At 41.4% G+C, this 21,341-nt stretch overlaps 1 protein-coding gene across 1 annotated transcript; it reads right to left on the bottom strand.

The window, feature by feature from the left end:
• Positions 1 to 3,671: 3,671 nt before the first annotated feature.
• LOC309798110 (interferon-induced protein with tetratricopeptide repeats 1-like) lies at positions 3,672 to 19,543 on the bottom strand. Its single transcript, XM_082646417.1, has 2 exons — positions 19,376 to 19,543; positions 3,672 to 8,236 (listed from the first exon to the last, which is right to left on the bottom strand). Exons 1-2 carry the CDS (start codon positions 19,378 to 19,380, stop codon positions 6,802 to 6,804), a joined length of 1,440 nt encoding a protein of 479 aa, XP_082502543.1. The 5' UTR covers positions 19,381 to 19,543; the 3' UTR covers positions 3,672 to 6,801.
• Between the last annotated feature and the right edge of the window lie 1,798 nt (positions 19,544 to 21,341).

Below are 21,341 nucleotides of genomic sequence, written 5' to 3'. Positions count from 1 at the left end.
ATTGGCTCTCACCTGCCTCGCTGAGTCCACTTGCCTCAAGATTAGCTTTCTTGGGCGTGGTTGTTTGTTGTTGTTGTTTTAACTAAAATGACAGGAGATTGCTCAGCGTTGTTTTGGTTGGGTGGAGGCGATGCGCTTTACAGCTTTCTGCGTCCTAGGCTGGAACTCAAGTCTTGATTCAGCCAACACAGGTGCAGTGCCCTGCACTTGTGCCATGATTTCCATTGGGTAAATCTAGAGAAATTCGGGGGCCAAAATGTGTATACATTCAACATTTTGGTAGCTGTTGCCGAATAGCTTTGCAAAGAGGTTTATACACCCCCCACCCACAATTGTGTGAAAGTTCCCTTGCCTTCCATGCCCTTGCCAACCGAGCTTCCTATAATAAGGTCCCAATAAAGTCGAGGTGGTATTAGGAATCTAAGCGGAAAATAGCGAATGCCAATACACTAAAAATTTTGTCCCCTTCGAATTCAACCATTCATTCCTTCAACCAGTTTTATTAAATAACTGCTAAAAGCCAGACATTGCTGAAGGCCCTGTCAATATAGCTGGGAATAAAAGAGACAAGGGGCAAGCCCTACCCCATTCACCGTCTTCTGCATTTTGTTCCTGGTTGTGCACAGAGAGTGGAGGTAATTCTCAAACTTTGAGAAAACGTGTTCATCATCGAAACGTTTAAAAGGCACCAGCTTATCACTTTTCTACCATCCTAGTCACTTTGCTTTGAAATGAATGGACAGTGATGTACAGTTTTTGCTATGTGGTCACTGGTTTTAAAAGTGCTGACTTTTTCATTCAGTTTTGCTGGAAAGAGGGGCCTGTAGATAAAGTCAGTTCTTGCTTCCCCAGAATCACGTTAAACATGGCTAACAGTGTAGGTACAGAAGTGTAGTTAGTTGTGCGTTTGTGATTTTATTACTCTCCTATTTGTTTGGAGTTAGTTTGTAGTGTGAGAGGTAAAGATAAAGAACATATAAAACATTTCTTGTTAGGTGGTGCTATGGAGAAAAAGCAGAGAGAAGGTTGGAGTGCAAGGTGTCTTGCTGTTATAAATATCTTGGTGAGGGAAGGTTTCACTGAGAACGTGACAGTTGAGCAAAGATCTGAAGGGGGTGAACGAATGAGCACTGTAGATATGGGGCTAAGGAAGAGCGTTCCAGGCTGGGGGAACGGTAAGTGCAAAGGCCTGGAGGTGCAAGCATACTTGGCAAGCGCAGATGGTGTGGTTGGAGTGCAGAGAGCAGGGAAAACGTCCTAAGAAGTGAGGCTGGAGCGGTAATGTGGATGCGGTGGGTGTGTAGGCTGTTGGAATGTTTAAGTGGGAAGCCACATTTTAGAAAAAGTACTGAATGGTTTATTTGGAGGTAGAAAAATAAGCCCAGAATTTCCTCCTTCCTAAGGATGTAGAACATTTAATAGAGCTCTGTTTGAACAAATGTCCAGTGCGTAGGTAGTGTTTTTTCTTCCTTGTTCCTACTCCTTTCCTTTCCTTTCTTTTAGCTGTATCTGGGCCAAGAGATGGTCTTTGCTTATTAAGGTTTGCATGGACAGCAGCTAAACAATCAATGATAAAAATCAAAAGGGAAAAAAAGATCCTGGTTATCAACTTATATTGTTTAGGAATTCAAATTCAGAAAGACAAAAACCGTCTATAAAAATTTTAAAGGAATATACACTTTCAGGATTGAGAAGAAGCAAAGACCCGACTGTTGAGTAGGTGTTGAACATGCTGAAAGTATTGGATGGAATTTGAATATCAGTCTTTTTTTCTCAGACTGTTGGATTGGGTGGATTCTTGGGAAAATTCATCATGTATTACCTTCTGGATTTATTCTCATCAACCTGTGAAACACAGCAAGTAGAGAAAAAGAGAAGTAGAACATGAAACTTGGCAACTGATCAAAAGTCTGCTTGGGAAGCTGAAACTTAAGTAATAACTCGTCCAAGGAATAGATACAAGCCAGAGTTTCTGAACCTTGGCACTACTGACAGTTTAGGATGTTTAAGCAGCAATCTTGCATCTCTCCACTAGATGTCAGTAGCACCCTGCAGTTGTGACAAATGAAATTGTCTCCATATAATGCTAAATCCAACTTCTTTTGCTGTTGTTGTTGTTTTTGTCCGGAGGGGCAAAATCCTCCTCTTCCCTCTTCCCCACAGTTGAGAATCATGTAAGTAATACCCTCATGTATATACCTAATGTATTTGAATTAGTCTTCCCAGCACAGCCCGAAAGAGAGAGGAGGTGGACTTTAGGTAGGACAGGGAAAGTGGATACAGATCAAGGGAAGTTGGGGGTGGTACTGGAGTTCAAGAGATGGCCTGGGTGAAAGGATTGCTCTCCAGGGGAATGGCAGTGAAGGCGTACTCCCTTCAGCATGGGCTTCAAAGTGGAGGTGCCTGTATCACATTTGGTGTGGCTGGGGACAAGATACAGAGCTATGGACACAGACTGAGGGTGGGCAGCTCAAGCTGGGGCAGGCTGTAGGGTAGAGGCTTTTAGTCCCAATGCCGTTCCAGCTCTAGCAGCGTCGTGAGAATGGAGACATTGGTGGCCAGGATGATCCTCAAGGAGGCAGAGCCTGTGGTGGTGTGTAGACAGCAATTAGCAAGGACTTGGGCTGGGGCACCTATAATAGTAGTGAATGGCAGGAGCTATGGCTTGGCTTGATTCAGGGTACATGAGAGAGCCCCGCTGGGCACTTGGGGGGAGCTCTAAATCAGGACACCGACTGAGGTTCTGTCAGTCATTTCCGTGGGAGTAACAAGCTCCTGAAATTCAGCTGTCAACTTAAAGCTGTCAGTTACCGCTTGGTAATCCCTGGATATGTTCATTTGTAAGCTTGGCAATAGTATCTTTAGTACCAAAGAGCATCTGTTTTCCTGGATTTGCTGCTTGTTGTTTTTCTCTGCAAACATCCAGGCTGTCACACATTTTAGTTTTACTGAGCTCCGGGAAGTGCAGAGACCTCTTCCAGAGTTGGGAAGGATGGGAGAGAGAGGTGGTATTAGGTTATAAGACACACTAAGTAAATGTGATCTCTGGAGATTGTCAAACACATCTCACACAAACACATTACATAATCCAGAGATTTATTTTACATTAATGAGCTCTGCTTTCTGGGTACAAACGATGTATAACAATACCTGGGAAAAACTGCCTAGTTGAGAATTGACCACTTATCCAATAATTATTTACCTTTAATATTTCTGACTCGGGGGGTTGGCAGTGGTTAGACTTATTTAAGTACCTTACAGCCTCCTCCCACCAACACAAGCACTTTAAGTTATGTTTTTGTTAATCTAATAAATCTCATGTTTTAGTGATAAGGAAGTTGTGAAAATTGCTTCTATGTAACTCTGATGCCTGCCCCTCAATGATATAAATTTTGCTCACTTCATTTCCTATAGAGTTTCAGTAGAAATCCAAAGCCTTGCCCAATATTTCTGGGAATTCCCTGGGGACTTGTATTTTCTGTGGATTAGGGGTCTGCACCAGGAAATAGAGGCAGCCTCCAGAATCTGGAAAAGGTACCAAAAGAATTGTCCCCTAGAGCCTCTGGAGGGAATTTGACTGTGCCAACACCTTGATTTCAGGCCAATGAAACCAATTTCAGACTTCTCATCTCTACAACTGTAAGATAATAAATGAGTGTGGTTTTAAGCCACCAAGTTTGTGGTAATTTATTAGAGCCACATAGGAAATTCATACATCTTCCTCCCAGACACACACAAGAATGAAAAAACAATAACATTGGTTCCTTAATTTTCCTTTTAAAAACATTATTTGTTGTGCATTGTCTATTAATAAAATGTCATAATCAAAGATGATTGCTGCAGACGGTCTCTCAGATCCTTTAGCATCCTTTTCTTTTCTTTTGTTTTTTTCGTTTTGTTTTTTTTCTTTTTGCGGTATGCGGGCCTCTCACTGTTGTGGCCTCTCCCGTTGTGGAGCACAGGCTCCGGACGCACAGGCTCAGCGGCCGTGGCTCACGGGCCTAGCCACTCCGTGGCATGTGGGATCTTCCCGGACCGGGGCACGAACCCATGTCCTCTGCATCGGCAGGCAGACTCTCAACCACTGCGCCACCAGGGAAGCCCGTAGCATCCTTTTAATATTTCTTTTTTCTTTTTCTTTTTAACATCTTTATTGGAGTATAATTGCTTTACAATGGTATGTTAGTTTCTGCTTTATAACAAAGTGAATCAGCTATACATATGCATCTATCCCCATATCGCTTCCCTCTTGTGTCTCCCTCCCTCCCACCCTCCCTATCCCACCTCTCTAAGTGGTTACAAAGGACCGAGCTGATCTCCCTGTGCCATGCAGCTGCTTCCCACTAGCTATCTATTTTACATTTGGTAGTGTATATATGTCAATGCTACTCTCTCACTTCGTCCCAGTTTACCCTTCCCCCTGCCTGTGTCCTCAAGTCCATTCTCTACATCTGTGTCTTTATTCCTGTCCTGACCCTAGGTTCATCAGAACCATTTTTTTTTTAGATTCCATATATATGTGTTAGCATACGGTATTTGTTTTTCTCTTTCTGACTTACTTCACTCTGTATGACAGACTCTAGGTCCATCCACCTCACTACAAATAACTCAGTTTCGTTTCTTTTTATGGCTTAGTAATATTCCATTGTGTATATGTGCCACATCTTCTTTATCCATTCATCTGTCAAAGGACACTTAGGTTGCTTCCATGTCCTAGCACTTGTAAATAGACCTGCAATGAACATTGTGGTACATGACTCTTTTTGAATTATGGTTTTTTCAGGGTATATGTCCAGTAGTGGGATTGCTGGGTCGTATGGTAGTTCTATTTGTAGTTTTTTAAGGAACCTCCATACTGTTCTCCATAGTGGCTGTATCAACTTACATTCCCACCAACAGTGCGTTAGGGTTCCCTTTTCTCCACACCCTCTCCAGCATTTATTGTTTGTAGATTTTTTGATGATGGCCATTCTCACTGGTGTGAGGTGATACCTTACTGCAGTTTTGATTTGCATTTCTCTAATGATTAGTGATGTTGAGCATCCTTTCATGTGTTTGTTGGCAATCTGTATATCTTCTTCGGAGAAATGTCAATACCAGCAAATGACTGAATCAATAGCACTTCAAACAAAATGGCATAAAACAAGAGAAGCTACTTGGCACAGTTTGACAATGAATTAAATTTCAAACGTCTTCATGGGGAAAGCTGACCTTTAATGGACTGTGTATTTGTTTTACTGTCTTTCTTACTAGATTGTAAGCTGCATGAGGTTTGGGGAAAATGTCTGCTTTGTTTCACTGAGGGGTAGTAGAATATGCCACCCCCAAATATGCCACCTTGCCATAGGATTATTTTGAGCTAAAGGCAGTTGAAAAGAAGCAGATATAAGGAAAGCTCTCTGCTCTCCCCCATCTGCCTGAAAAAAATGTCTCTCCTCCTCTACCAGGAATGACAGAAGATAATCACCTGAGACAACTCTAGTCTCTAATCAACCCAGAGACACAAAAACAGAAAAATATACATCACAAACCTTATAAGCAGGCTATTATCTTCCATTAGTTTCCCTCATATATTTGCCTTCCTATAATTTGCCACTTAGAAACTAAAGTTCTTTGCCTTTACCTTATCACTTCTCTAAAAATGTATTGTTTGTTTGTTAGAATGCTGTGTAAACCCACCCCTTTGAATTACTCATCACTGGGTACTCCCCTGTGTATGCCTGATGCAGTGTTAATAAACTTGTTTGTTTTTCTCTTGTTAATCTGTCTTTTTTCAGTTAAGGCCCAAGCCAATGAACCTAAAATGGGTAGAGGAAAAAGAATTTTCCCTCCCCTACATCACCATAGTATTTTTGGTATCTAGCACTGAAAACTATTTATTAATAAAATGAATGAACTGAACATTTTATTTTATGTAAGTCCAGTGGTTTTTTTTAATAGATCTTTATTGGAGTATAACTGCTTCAGGATACTGTGTTAGTTTCTGTTGTACACCAAAGTGAATCAGCCATATGCATACACATGTCCCCATATCCCCTCCCTCTTGAGCCTCCCTCCCATCCTCCCTACCCCACCCCTCTAGGTGGACACAAGCACCGAGCTGATCTCCCTGTGCTATGCTGCTGCTTCCCACTAGCTAACTATTTTACATTCAGTGGTGTATACATGTCGATGCTACTCTCACTGTACCCCAGCTTCCCCCTCCCACCCCATGTCCTCAAGTCCATTCTCTATGTCTACATCTTTATTCCTGCCCTGCAGCTAGGTTCATCAGTATCATTTTTTTTTTAGAGTCCATATATAGTTAGAATACAGTATTTGTTTTTCTCTTTCTTACTTACTTCACTCTGTCTGACAGACTCTAGGTCCATCCACCTCACTACAGATAACTCAATTTGGTTTCTTTTTATGGCTGAGTAATATTCCGTTGTTTATATGTGCCACATCTTCTTTATCCATTCCTCTGTCGATGGACATTTAGGTTGGTTCCATGTCAAGGCCAGTGTTTTATTTGCTACAGATCTACTCAACAAACTTTCTTTTTTCTACTATATAACATTCACAGAGAAATGGTTCTTCTCTCTGTTCCTCTCTCTCTCACACACACACAGAGACCTGTGTAGTCTGTTTCACTATTTTCTCAATACAACCAATGTTTTATCAGGTTTGAGTAATTGTTCAAAGATTACATCATTGCAGTGAATTACATAATATGTTTCTGAAAGCAGCAAGCAGAAAAGATGATTAGTATATGTTGACGTAAAATCAAGTGATATGTAAGAGTGGTCCATATTTCAATGCCTACGGGTCGGTCACAAGCACAGAGTTCTCCAAGACAGGAACCAGCCTCAGGGCCTGCTCGTAATACTCCAGGGCTTCATTCATTTCTCCTTTTACTTTGTGGATGAACCCAAGGATGCACAAGCTTTCTATATCTGATGCATCTTTCTGAAGTTTCTTTAAAGCCAATTTCTTCAAAGAACTGATACTTTTATCCCTTCCTAATGATGCGTTTTCTATTTTTACTGCTTTTAAATAATGGCTGATTGCATCAACTTCAGATTTTTTTTGATATTCCAGAAATCGGCCGTAGTGGAAATGTACCTGTTGCAGCATATGTTTGTTGAGTGCTTCCATGCATAACACCTTTTGATAAGCATCTTCAGCTTTTTTGTAGTCACCTGCTTCTGTGTACATTTCTGCCAGGTCTATGTAAGCAAACTCAAATGTGGGCTTTTGTTGCACAGCAAATTCAAAATGATGTATGGCTGATTGTATTATTCTGTTGATGTTTGCTTTATCCTGTCCTTTAGGCTGCCAGTTTGTAGCTTTCTTTATTTGGATGATTTGTGACTTGTAGCAAAGCCCCATCTGGTGATGTAGGAGGACAGAGGAGGGTGTTGCTTCCAAGGCCAGTTTTAACAACTGAAGAGCTTCACCCAGACAGCCTTTTCTTCGGTAAAACGTGGCAATATATCGAAAGACATAGATCTTTGAAGACGCGTTGGTCAGTGCTTCTTTAATGTATTTTTCTCCTTCAGCTTCTTGTCCTACAGCTTGAAGCTTCAGGGCAAGGAGAACCTTAATATATGCATCTTTTGGATTTAGCCTGATAGCCTGTTTTAGGGTATTCAGACACAATGGCCCAGGACTTTGTTCTTCTTTGTGAAAGCTCTCCAGGCGATAGACGGTGATTGCATACCCAGTGCTGAATTCAGGGTTTTCAGGGTCCACTTCCAGAGCCTTTTCAAAGCAGACCTTGGCCCGTTCATAATTCTCTCCTCCACATTTCAGCAAGGCCCATCCTTCCTCACAGTCCATCTGAGGACACTCCATTCTGTAGCTGGAGGAATTTGCAAGCTTCCTGCAAGTGTTCTTCACCTTGTCCAGGTAAATCTGGGCTTCTGCATGTCGGCCCATGTGGTAATACAGCCAGGCATAGTTACCCCAGGTAACCAGACTTCTCACGTCTGATTGGTTGGCATGTTCTTGCTGGGTTAAGTCTTCAGCTTCTTTCAAACTCTTCAGGGCTTCCTCATTCTGGCCTCTCAGGTGTTTCACATAGGCCAGTAAGTTGTATATTCCTATGTTGTATTTGGTGTCTAGGAACTCAATCTGGTCCAAGACCCTGTTTTCTAAATCAGGTATTTCATCGTCTTTAATGACCAACTCCCATGTAAAGTGACATCTCAACTGTTCCAGCTTATCCTTGATCTGATCTTCATCAGCATTATTACTTTAAAAACAAAAGCAGATTTTCTTTGTTAGGTGACAAAGAGCCAATAGAAATAAGCCAGACAAAACACCACATATTTAGAGCTTAGCCTTGAAAAGGGCACACCTGCTTTGATCTTCCTTTGAGTTCCTGTATTTCTAAGATCCATGTGGCCTTTGAATGCAGTTTGCTTGGCTTCATACACTGGCCCCAGCACTTTCTAGCCATGCAACCTCTCTGTGCTTCAGAGTCTCCTTTGTAAAGTGGGGAAAATAATAGACTTATCACACTGGATTTGGTGAGAATTAATAAGCCTATCTATGGAAAGCACTTAGAGCATACATATTTCATGCTATGTAAGAGTTTCCTAGGAGATTTGTTCAAGATGGTGGAGTAGAAGGACGTGCGCTCACTCCCTCTTGTGAGAGCACTGGAATCACAACTAACTGCTGAACAATCATCGACAGGAAGACACTGGAACTCACCAAAAAAGATACCCCACATCCAAAGACAAAGGAGAAGCCACAGTGAGACGGTAGGAGGGCCACAATCACAATAAAATAAAGTCCCATAACCGCTGGGTGGGTGACTCAGAATCTGGAGAACAATTATACCACAGAAGTCCACCCACTGGAGTGTAGGTTCTGAGCCCCACGTCAGGCCTCCCAACCTGGGGGTCCAACAAGGGAGGAGGAATTCCTAGAGAATCAGACTTTGAAAACTAGCAGGATTTGATTGCAGGACTTTGACAAGACTGGGGGAAACAGAGACTCCACTGTTGGAGGGCACACACAAAGTAGTGTGCGCATCAGGACCCAGGGGAAGGAGCGGTGACCCCATAGGAGACGAAACCAGACCTACCTGCTAGTGTTGTAGGGTCTCCTGCAGAGCCCAGGGGCAGCTGTGGCTCACTGCGGGGACAAGAACACTGGCAGTAGAAGTTCTGGGAAGTACTCCTTGGCGTGAGCCCTCCCAGAGTCTGCCATTAGCCCCACCAAAGAGCCTGTAGGCTCCAGTGCTGGGTCACCTCAGGCCAAACAACCAACAGGGAGGGAACTCAGCCCCACCCATTAGCAGACAGGTGGATTAAAGTTTTACTGAGCTCTGCCCACCAGAGCAACAGTCAGCTCTACCCACCACCAGTCCCTCCCATCAGGAAACTTGCACAAGCCTCTTAGCCTCATCCACCAGAGGGCAGACAGCAGAAGCAAGAAGAACTACAGTCCAGCAGCCTGTGGAAGGAAAACCACATTCACAGAAAGATAGACAAAATGAAAGGCAGAGGACTATGTACCAGATGTAGGAACAAGATAAAATCCCAGAAAAATAACTAAATGAAGAGGAGATAGGCAGCCTTCCAGAAAAAGAATTCAGAATAATGATGGTGAAGGTGATCCAAGACCTTGGAAAAAGAATGGAGGCAAAGGTCGAGAAGATGCAAGAAATGTTTAACAAAGACCTAGAGAAATTAAAGAACCAACCACTAGAAGAATTAAAGAACAAACAAACAAAGATGAAAAATACAATAACTGAAATGAAAACTACACTAGAAGGAATCAGTAGCAGAATAACTGAGGCAGAAGAACGGATAAGTGACCTGGAAGACAGAATGGTGGAATTCACTGCTGTGGAACAGAATAAAGAAAAAAGGATGAAAAGAAATGAAGACAGCCTAAGAGCCGTCTGGGACAACATTAAATGCACCAACATTCACATTATAGGGGCCGCAGAAGGAGAAGAGAGAGAGACAGGACCCAAGAAAATAGTTGAAGAGATTATAGTCAAAAACTTCCCTAACATGGGAAAGGAAATAACCACCCAAGTCCAGGAAGCGCAGAGAGTCCCAGGCAGGATAAACCCAAGGAGAAACATGCCGAGACACATAGTAATCAAATTGACAAAAATTAAAGGCAAAGAAAAATTATTGCAAGCAACGAGGGAAGAACGACAAATAGCATACAAGGGAACTCCTATAAGATTAACAGCTGATTTCTCAGCAGAAATTCTACAGGCCAGAAGGGAGTGGCACAGTATGTTTAAAGTGATGAAAGGGAAGAACCTACAACCAAGATTACTCTACCCAGAAAGGATCTCATTCAGATTTGACAGAAAAATCAATAGCTTTACAGACAAGCAAAACCTAAGAGAATTCAGCACCACCAAACCAGCTCTACAACAAATACAAAAGGAACTTCTCTAAGTGGGAAACACAAGAGAAGAAAAGGACCTACAAAAACAAACCCAAAACAATTAAGAAAATGGTAATAGGAACATATATATGGAAAATTACCTTAAATGTGAACAGATTAAATGCTCCAACCAAAAGACACAGGCTTGTGGAATGGATACAAAAACAAAACTCATATATGTGCTGTGTACAAGAGACCCACTTCAGACCTACAGACACATACAGACTGAGAGTGAGAGGATGGAAAAAGTTATTCCATGCAAATGGAAATCAAAAGAAAGCTGGGGTAGCACTACTCATATCAGATAAAATAGACTTTAAAATAAAGAATGTTACAAGAGACAAGGAAGGACACTACATAATGATCAAGGGATCAATCCGAGAGGAAGATATAACTATCAAGCTCAATAAAATAAAGATCAATAAAACTAAAAGCTGGTTCTCTGAGAAGATAAACAAAATTGATAAACCATTAGCCAGACTCACCAAGTAAAAGAGGGAGAGGACTCACATCAATAAAATTAGAAACGAAAAAGGAGAAGTTACAACAGACACTGCAGAAATACAAAGCATCCTAAGAGACTACTACAAGCAACTCTGTGCCAATAAAATGGACAACCTGGAAGAAATAGACAAATTCTTAGAGGGGTATAACCTTCCAAGACTGAACCAGGAAGAAATAGAAAATACGAACAGACCAATCACAAGTAATGAAATGGAAACTGTAATTAAAAATCTTCCAACAAACAAAAGTCCAGGACCAGATGGCTTCACAGGTGAATTCTATCAAACATTTAGAGAAGAGCTAACACCCATCCTTCTCAAACTCTTCCAAAAATTTGCAGAGGAAGGAACACTCCCAAACTCATTCTATGAGGCCCCCATCACCGTGATTACAAAACCACACAAAGATACTACAAAAAAAGAAAATTACAGGCCAATATCACTGATGAATATAGATGTAAAAATCCTCAACCTGATACTAGCAAACAGAATCCAACAGCACATTAAAAGGATCATACACCGTGATCAAGTGGGATTTATCCCAGGGATGCAAGGATTCTTCAATATACGCAAATCAATCAATGTGATACACCATATTAACAAACTGAAGAAGAAAAACCATATCATCATCTCAATAGATGCAAAAAAAGCTTTTGACAAAATTCAACTCACATTTATGATAAAAACTCTCCAGAAAGTGGGCATAGAGGGAACCTACCTCAACATACTAAAGGCCATATATGAGAAACCCACAGCAAACATCATTCTCAATGGTGAAAAACTGAAAGCATTTCCTCAAAGATCAGGATCAAGACAAAGATGTCCATTCTCACCACTATTATTCAACACCCAAGACCCAAAATACTAGCCTTAATGGGTAAATCATTTATGAATCTAGTATAATGGTTAAAAGACAAAAGTTTAAGAAATAACTATAGCTACAGTAATTTGTTAATGTATACACAAGGTAAAAATATACAAATTGTGCCATCAAAAACATAATGTGGGAGAATTAGAGAGTTAAAAAGGTAGAGCTTTAGTATGTGTTTGAACTTAAGTTATCAGCTTAAAATAAACTATTATAAATATAAGATGTTTTATATAAGGCTCATGATAACCACAAAGCATAAATTTATGATAAATACACAAAAGATAAAGAGAAAGGAATCCAAGCATATCATTAGAGAAAGTCATCAAATCACAGCAGAAGAGATGGAGAGACGAAGGAAGGAAAAAAGTAACTGCAAAGTAACCAGAAAGCAATGAATAAAATGGTATAGTAAGTCCATAACTATCAATAATTACCTTAAATGTAAATGGACTAAATCCTCCAATCAAAAGACACAAAACGGTTGAATGGATAAAAAACAAGACCCAACTATATGCTACCTTCAGCTTTAAGGACACTCATAGACTGAAAGTGAAAAGATGGAAAAAGATATTCCATGCAAACGAAAAGAAAGCAGGCTTATATTGGACAAAATATATAATAAGAGACTATAATAAGAGTTAAAGAAGACTATAATAAGACTATAATAAGAGATAAAGACAAAGACTATAATAAGAGATAAAGAAGGTCATTATATAATGATAAAGGGATCAATCCAACAAGAGAATATAATATCTGTAAATATTTATGTACCCTACATATGAGCACCTAAATATATAAAGCCAATATTAATAGTCCTGAAGGGAGAAATAGATAGTAATACAATAATAGTAGAGGACTTCAGTAACACATTTTCAACAATGGAGAGATCATCCAGATAGAAAATCAATAAGGAAACATTGGACTTAAATGACACATTAGGCCAGATTGACTTTATATGTATATCTATATAGATATATAGATATATGGATATATGGATACACACACACACACACAAAGAACGTTCCATCCAACAGCAGAATGAATACATGTTCTTCACAAGCACACATGGAACATTCCCCAGGATAGAGCATATGTTAGGCCACAAAAGAAGCCTTAATACAATTTAAGAAGATTGAAATCATATCAAGCATCTTTCTGACCAGTATTATTCAGCCATAAAAAAGAAGAAAATCCTGCCATTTGTGACAACATGGATGGAACTTGAGGGCATTATGCTAAGTGAAATAAGCCTGACAGACAAAGACAAATACTGCATGGTATCACTTATATGTGGAATCTAAAAAAAAAATTCAAACTCATAGAAACAGAGTAGAAAAGTGGTTGCCAGGGGTGGGAGCAGGGAATAGAGAGAGGTTGGTAAATGAGTACAAATTTTCAGTTATAAGATGAATAAGGTTTGAGGAGCTAATGTAAAGCATGGTGACTACAGTTGATAACACTGTGTTGTGTAATTGAAATCTGCTAAGAGGGTAGAACTTAAATGGTCTCACCCCCCCACACACAAAAACTACATGAGATGATGGGTATGTTAATTATCTAGATGGGGGACTCTTTTCACAAGGTATACATATATTAAATCGCTACAGTGCACACTTTCAATATCTTACAATTTTGTATGTCAATTATAAAATGAAGAAAAGAATTATCTTAGAAAATATGTTCCCTTTTTCTTCTATATAGTTTAGGTACATGAAATACTTGGTCCCCCGCATGCCCTGCAGATTTTCATTAGATATTTATTGTGAATTGACATGTTTACATGTCAATTATGTAATTGATACATTTACAACAATGTAAACGTATTTGACTGAGTAGATCAAAATAAAACATTTGAAGCTAAAACTCCATTTGCCAAGCTTTCCTCACTTACTAATTTATCTCATGTGTTTTTCTTAGATAGCTGCACTCTTAAGTTTATTATTTACATAAATTATTTCACCACCTTTCTGTTATTTAAATATATGCTAACACATTTTTACATGCTCTAAGACTTTTTTTTATATATCTTTATGGAGTATAATCGCTTTACAGTGTTGTGTTAGTTTCTGCTGTGTAACAAAGCGAATACATGTGTATACAAAGTGTATATATGTATACATATATCCCCCTATCTCCTCCCTCTTGGGTCTCCCTCCCACCCTCCCTATCCCACCCCTCTAGGTGGTCAGAAAGCACCGAGCTGATCTCCCGGTGCAATGCAGCTACTTCCCACTAGCTATCTGTTTTACATTTGGTAGTGTATATATGTCCATGCCACTCTCTCACTTCGTCCCAGCTTACCCTTCCCCCTCCCTGTGTCCTCAAGTCCATTCTCTATGTCTGCGTCTTTATTCCTATCCTGCCCTTATTTTCATCAGAACCATTTTTTTTTAGATTCCTTATATATGTGTTAGCATACAGTATTTGTTGTTCTCATTCTGAATTACTTCACTCTGTATGACAGACTCTAGGTCCATCCACCTCACTACAAATAACTCAATTTCGTTTCTTTTTATGGCTGCGTAATATTGTATTGTATATATGTGCCACATCTTTATCCATTCATGTGTTGATTGACACTTAGGTTGCTTCCATGTCCTGGCTATTGTAAATAATGCTGCAATGAACATTGTGGTACATGACTCTTTTTTTTTTTTTTTTTTTTTTTTTTTTTTTTTTTTTGCGGTACGCGGGCCTCTCACTGTTGTGGCCTCTCCCGTTGTGGAGCACAGCTCCGGACGCACAGGCTCAGCGGCCATGGCTCACGGACCTAGCCACTCTGCGGCATGTGGGATCTTCCCGGACCGGGGCACGAACCCATGTCCCCTGCATCGCAGGCGGACTCTCAACCACTGCGCCACCAGGGAAACCCCATGACTCTTTTTGAATTATGGTTTTCTCAGGGTATATGCCCAGTAGTGGGATTGCTGGGTCATATGGTGGTTGTATTTTTAGTTTTTTAAGGTATCTCATATGTTTTTGAAAGTTGCTTTAAATACTCTCTCTCTCTCTCTCTCTCTATATATATATATATATATACAGACATACATACTCTATCTCTATATATACACATATAGTGTATAAAATTTAATAAATTGCTGAATAATAATTAAATTCAGATCTTTAAGGGAACAAGCAAGCAGGTAGGATGCTGGCTGAAGTAAAGAGAATGTCTAAGTTCAGGTGAAATGTGGAGAGTTGAGTGCCCTTCCTACCTGGAGATTTGGTATCTCATAGAAAGAATTGGGGAGGTAAGAGCCCTTTGGGCCCAGGAAGAGATTTCTCATGGCCTCAAGCTGCAGCTGTGACCAAAGCAGATAAAACCAGCATTGCTAGTCCTTAGGAAATATCCAGAATCAACCCATTTTACAGTCTTTCCTCCTTCTCCTTTCTGCTGACCCGCCTGGATGGTGGCATTGCCCACACACCCCATGGTAGTTGGCACATCTCCTTCCAGGACCTTGTCAAAGCCATGACTAGAGTACAGTCTTGAAAGAGGCCCTGTTTAAATGGTAAAAGTAGGAGTTTCAAGGGAAATCTCTGAGGCAGCTTGACCATGGACATTGTGGTGATGCTTCTGTGGAGCATATGACTCTGTGAAGGGCCAGGCAGACCTCATGCCCAGTTAGTTGTTCAGGACAGGGACAACCCAAGGAGCCCATCACTTCAAAAAGTGAGCCAAGGAACTCTCCAGAGCAGTGCTTCTCACACTTTAGTGTGCACAAGGACCAAATCACCTGAGGATCTTGTTAGAATGCTGATCTGGATTCAGTAGGTCTGGGATGCTGCCTTGGTAGCAACCTCCCAGGGGGTGTTAGATTTGAACCACACTGAGTAGCAATGTTCTGGGAAGACTTCACTTTGGGGCAGTGAATTCCAATCACCAGTTTCTTCTCCCTAAAACATCCCTTAAAGAGGCAAGCCTTGCTTTATGTCAACATCCCACCCCTCCCACTCCCTACCCACTTTGGGCTTCCTCCACTCACATTTATACATGTACAATGCAGGAAGCATTTAGTGTGTGAATGAAGTACCTGCTGTCCCCTTTAAATACATATTTCTTTCCTAGGCCTTATTTCTGATCTGTTCAATCAGGATTTCCCAATGCAGGGCCCAGTAATTTGGTTCTAATAGAGCACTCGGGTCGGGTGTGGTACAGGGAATCTGCCACGCAGTTTGAGAGACTCTGTGACACTTACTCCCTGTTTATAGTTCACACGGGAAGTCTAGCAGGTCGGTAAGAAGATGGTTCACGTAGACATATTCCCCAGTCCTGTCAGAGCACATTTCAAGACAAAAGCGACTTCATTATGAAGTTTCATAGTTCTGAACTAATCCTTAGCACATTTGCTGAGAAGTAAGCATGCTTTTAAAATAACCACAGGAACCATAACAAAACACGCAAAGCTCTGATTTTGTCCTTTCAAATATAAGAAACAAAAGGGGGACCGGGACCTGCAGCAACTTTCCTCCAGGCCCCAGCTCTCACTGACCAGATTTTGCCTGAAAGGATCTGAGCATGCCCTCCTAGGCTCTCTCAACATCCCTTCCCAGCTGCCAGCTGCCAGCTCTGCTGGGAGCACATCCCTCAGCACCTGACTCTGTAAATCAGGCAGAGCCACAGAAATCAAAGTGCATGAATTGGTAAGATAGATTAGATAGATGATTAGTGAAATGCATATTCAATCTACTAGCAAAAACGGAATCAGCATAATTCAGGAAGTTGCTCTCAAGAACAAGATTTGGGAGAGATTCTCAACTTCCTGTCAGAGAACCAGGGAATATTTACTTCTTGATGGCCGTTTCCCTGCAATTCTGAAAAGCTGGGGTTCAGGCCGATTTTATTTTCTGCTGTGGGCTGCAAGCAAATGCAGAGGAGGTTTCCACTCAGGATGCTAGCTGTTAGGTCTGTGCTTTTATAAAATGGAAAAGGAAAACAAAACTGAGGCAATGCTGTCAAGATTCCTGCTGAGGAGGAACTGAAACTGAACATGCAGAGCTGAGCTCAGTTCTCCACTGGGAGTACCATTCTACACAGACTCTGCAACTGTGCTTGAGAGTTAGAAAGAAGGCATTGTGGATGCCATACACATTATAAGCCCTCCTCCCAGAGATTCAGATGCAACCTAGGGGTGGGCTTGGGCTCCGGACTCTGCGTTTTCACAAGCACCCTGGAAATTCTGTTGCAGAAGTCCCTGTATCGTGTTTTTGAGAAGCATAGTCCTGGAGGTATTTTGTTTTGTTTTTTGTTTTCTTTTGTTTTGTTTTGGCAGTACGGTATGCGGGGTCTTAGTTCCCCCACCAGGGGATTGGACTCATGCCCCCTGCAATGGAAGTGAAGAGTATTAACCACTGGACTGCTGGGGAAGTCCCTGGAGGTATTTTGAAAAGCAGTTTCCCATTTGTGGGAGATCATGTAATGTATCAAACAGTGAGTCAGACATCTAGAAGAAAGGAAAATAACCACAGAAAGCCTGGACTTTGGTTTTCTCTTTGACCAGCTCTGGGATATTTCTTGAATCACATCACAGCCTCATTTCCTCATTTCTAAAATGGCCTGGAATACATTTCCTTTTTTCTTCCATCCAAATGATAGGAAACTGTGCCGTAGGGAGATCCACTTTTACCTTCATGTCAGGTGTGGCTCTGGGCACTCTAAGGACTGATCCTCCCTCTCCAAATAGGGACCCGAGGGTCCAGACCTCCCAGTCCCTGCCCATCCTCTCTAATGTGAGCATAATTAAAAGCATTAATACATTTCACCCGTTTGGCCTTTGTACCCAGAAGCAGCTCAGCCCTGGAGTTTGGCACCTTAGTAATGACCCTGCTCTGACACACTTTCTATATGACTTCTCGGCCAAGTAATTTGCCCTCTGAGGCCCGTTTTTCTCATCTAAAAAATGAGGCTAATAAAAAATAATAGCGTTCCCTTCCTTGGGCTACTGGGAGGATGATAATAGATGATGCGTGTAGAGCCCTGGACAGAGTGCACTTCCAACTACAAGGAAACTGTTACTGCCATGATCACTGGCATATCAGTGTTATAATTTTAAGTGAATTCTGGGTGTGCAAAGGGGCCAACAGAGTTCCTCAGTGGATGGGGCAGAGGAGGGCACTCATTAGCCAGCCAGCAGCTATGAGGTGTTTCCCCAGGTGGCTTCCCCGTTTGGAAATTTTTAGCACAGCTGAGAAGGAACAGCCTAACTTGCCCCTGTTCCTACAGCCTCTGAGAACAGGGCACCTTGATGTGGGCCTCCATCCAGCATAGTCCAGAGAGCCTCCCTCAGACTTCCTCAGGTCCGTGGCTCTGGTCACACCCAAGCACAGATCACTGCCAAACTTCTTAGGCAGACTGGCTACCGAGGCACTGGGTAGGGCTAGGTTTCTCTGGTCAACTCATTCATGTAGTTATGATTCACATCACTCATGACTTGAAGCCCATCACATAGGGGAAGTGACCTGAGGCGTTTAGCAGTGAATTCCTCTTATCCACCCCGTCCCCAGACACAAGCCTGCAGAGCATTTGGGAGCCCTTGGATCGCCCTGTCCTCATTCCCGGAATGGTCACTAGGACGCTCCCTCCCCAGCCAGTCAACCCCTCAATCCCTTCCCATAGGTGTCTGATGGGAAAGTTTTCCTTTTCTCTCAGCTGTATTTTTCCTGAGGCTCTAACTGATGTTAGAACTCAAGCAGGTCTATATGCATCTTTGAAAATCAAGTTTACTAAGATTGTACTTTACATATAATAAAATGAACCCATTTAAAGTGTAGTTTGATGAATTTTGACAAATGTATATACCCATGTAACCACCACCACTATCTCCCTATAGACTATTTGCATCATCCCCTGTGTACCCTCCTGGTCAAGCCCAGTCTCACCCTCTACCATCCCCGGGCAACCATTGCTCTGCTTTCCTTCATTAGAAATTAGATCAGTATTAGGAAAGAGATTAGGTCATTATGTTTTGAAGAGAAATTATTTTCTGCTGCTCACAAGTTCTCATTACAGGGATAAAAAATAAACTCTCAATAAAAAAAAATTTTTTTAAATAAATAAATAAACTCTCAGCTTCCAGTTTGTTTTCATATAAGAAATGGAAAAAATGTCCATCTGTAAGGATTGTTTTTTCCACTTCCCACCTTGAAGTGATCCAACTTTCAGGGCAAAATTCCCAACATGGGTTGCCTTTTTACTACCAATTTCATCTTTCATAACATCTGCTGAAAAGAAATGTTTCCTTTTAAAATGACAAGAAGAAAGCCTCTTAGTTCTTTCAAAGAAAACAACAGAAAAAGCCTCAAAAGAGTAATTTGCTTAGATCTGACTTTGAACCAGCAAACTTGGTACCTGATTGGATCTAACCACTCCTGCCAAGCCTCCCTCACATCCAGCTCCTGGCTCCCAGCTCCACCCGTGAAGCTTAGGGAGTCTGAGTGTACACACCAGGAAAAGTCACAGAAATAAAAAGTACCCCTATTGGTAAAGGCATGTTTAGTCCACAAGCAACAGGACAACTCTGGAACTTGCCTGCACCCAAGAAGCTAAGCTTACAATTTGGTTTCAAGATTGAGGGTGCTTGCAAGGTATCTCACTGACCTCATGATGGTGATCTGTTCTCTGCTGTTCTGAAAAGCTGGTGTCCAAGCTGATTTGCTCTTCAGAAGTCTTTCACGTCTACCTCAAGGTAAGTAGTGAAGGAGCTATAAAAGAGGGACGTGGGGTGGGGAGAAGGCATCAGCTGATGCTTTCTCCCAGTCTCTGAGTGACTGCCTTTATGAAAGGGAAGAGGATTTGGAAAGTGAAACTGATTTCAAATCAAGAGGAGGAAAAGGAAACTTAAGGGTTTCTGTCATGATTCAGTGGAAGTAAATCATTTAAAAATCATGACTGGGGACTTCCCTGGCCACCCAGTGGTTAAGACTCTGTGCTTCCACTGCAGGGGGTGTGGGTTCCATCCCTGGTGGGGGAACTAGGATCCCACAGGCCTCGGGGCGCAGCAAAAAAAATCACCAAAAAACAAAAAAACCCGGGCTCCCAGGAATCTGACCCTAACTCTAGGGTGGGTCCCAGGAAATTGCATTTTTAATGAAGTCTGTAGGAGATTCTGATGTAGGGGTTTCTGGGAGCACATATTGTGAAAGACTGCTCCAGAAATATGTTGTGAAAAGTAACTTCGTCAAGTCAATTTACTTGTGGGAGACAATTTGCACCTTGAGACCTGGATTTAATTCTGTGTGTTATTTACTAGCTCTGGGATTATCCATGAGTCAAATCACTGAGCCTGATTTTTTTTTGCCCCCATGCTAAATATAAGAAGCCAAGCCCTGGAGTAAACCCTGAGCACTTTCAAAATCTCTGAGGTCTAAGGCAAGCAAGCTGCCTAGCTGATAAATTTACATATTTATGCTTTAAGCTCTGAAGGAGTGATAATACCCTGAGAGATTTTTTTTTAAATAAAATTTTCTATGATGTAAATATCCGTGAAAATATAGGGAATATAGTCCTCATGGCTGATTTGAAGATGAAAGAATTGTCAATTGCACAGGAGAAAGGCTCCCTCCATTCTGAAGCTGCAGAAGGTGAGAGAGATGCTTGTGTAACAAAACGGACACCTGTTTGTTTTTTCCCACCAGTGGGAGTACCATAAGATACTTCAAGTTCAGAGACTGTGTTATGTCCAACCAGAGTAACCTGCAACTGGGAAAGTCTGTAATTCTGTTGGTTGTCTGACTTAACAATTTGTTATCCTGGTAGTGATAAAGTGACATCCCTTTATATCTTTTATAGTGTCACCCAGGTAAGAGGGGCCCCTGCTTTTGGCCCTGTGCTTTAGAGGGCCCACATACCACAGACACACAAAATGTAAATTTGTTAAGGAACACAGGGCATCTCTGTTACTGAGAATCCGGTGCTTAATCCTGGCATAGTGAGACTTGAAACCTTAAACGTCCCACATACCACAGACACACAAAATGTAAAATTTTTAAGGAACACATGGCATCTGTGTTACTGAGAAACTGGTGCTTAATCCTGGCATAGCGAGACTTGAAACCTTAAACATCCAGCCCAGGGAAAATGTGTCTCTATCTCTTGCCTTCTTTGCTCAAAGAGAAAGGAAATTGTGTCATGAAAATTTCTGTGTTGTGAGGGTGCTGATTTTAGGGATAGACACTACTTTGAAGTGCAGAAATGATCGGAAGTGGTTAGATCAGAGAAAAGGCAAATTTACTGAACTGGCCAAAGCCTTCCTCTCAGCCTGAATGCAATAGATCTTACATTATGAAGTTATTTTCCAGTACAGTTGCACCAGCTGCCCATTTCTTGCTGCTTTTCTTGTTCTAATTCCTGGCTTACACAGCGCTCGTGAATTAGCATGGCATTTGCAGCAGCTGCATATGGTAGTTGAATAACATTCTATGTGTTAAGTAATTCATAGTGTGCTTAAATTTGTACACACGTACATTTAGACTTACACAGTGACTCACATGTTCTTCTGCTTTTAAACTCTTCCTTTGTGCCAATTTGCTGATGAATGGTTCCTGTGAACGGGTATTTAAAACTA

The sequence above is a fragment of the Mesoplodon mirus genome, assembly GCF_964341445.2.
Source record: "Mesoplodon mirus genome assembly, contig: HAP1_SCAFFOLD_1667, whole genome shotgun sequence".
NCBI classification, from domain to species: domain Eukaryota; kingdom Metazoa; phylum Chordata; class Mammalia; order Artiodactyla; family Ziphiidae; genus Mesoplodon; species Mesoplodon mirus.
This window is presented reverse-complemented; position numbering and strand designations above follow the sequence as displayed.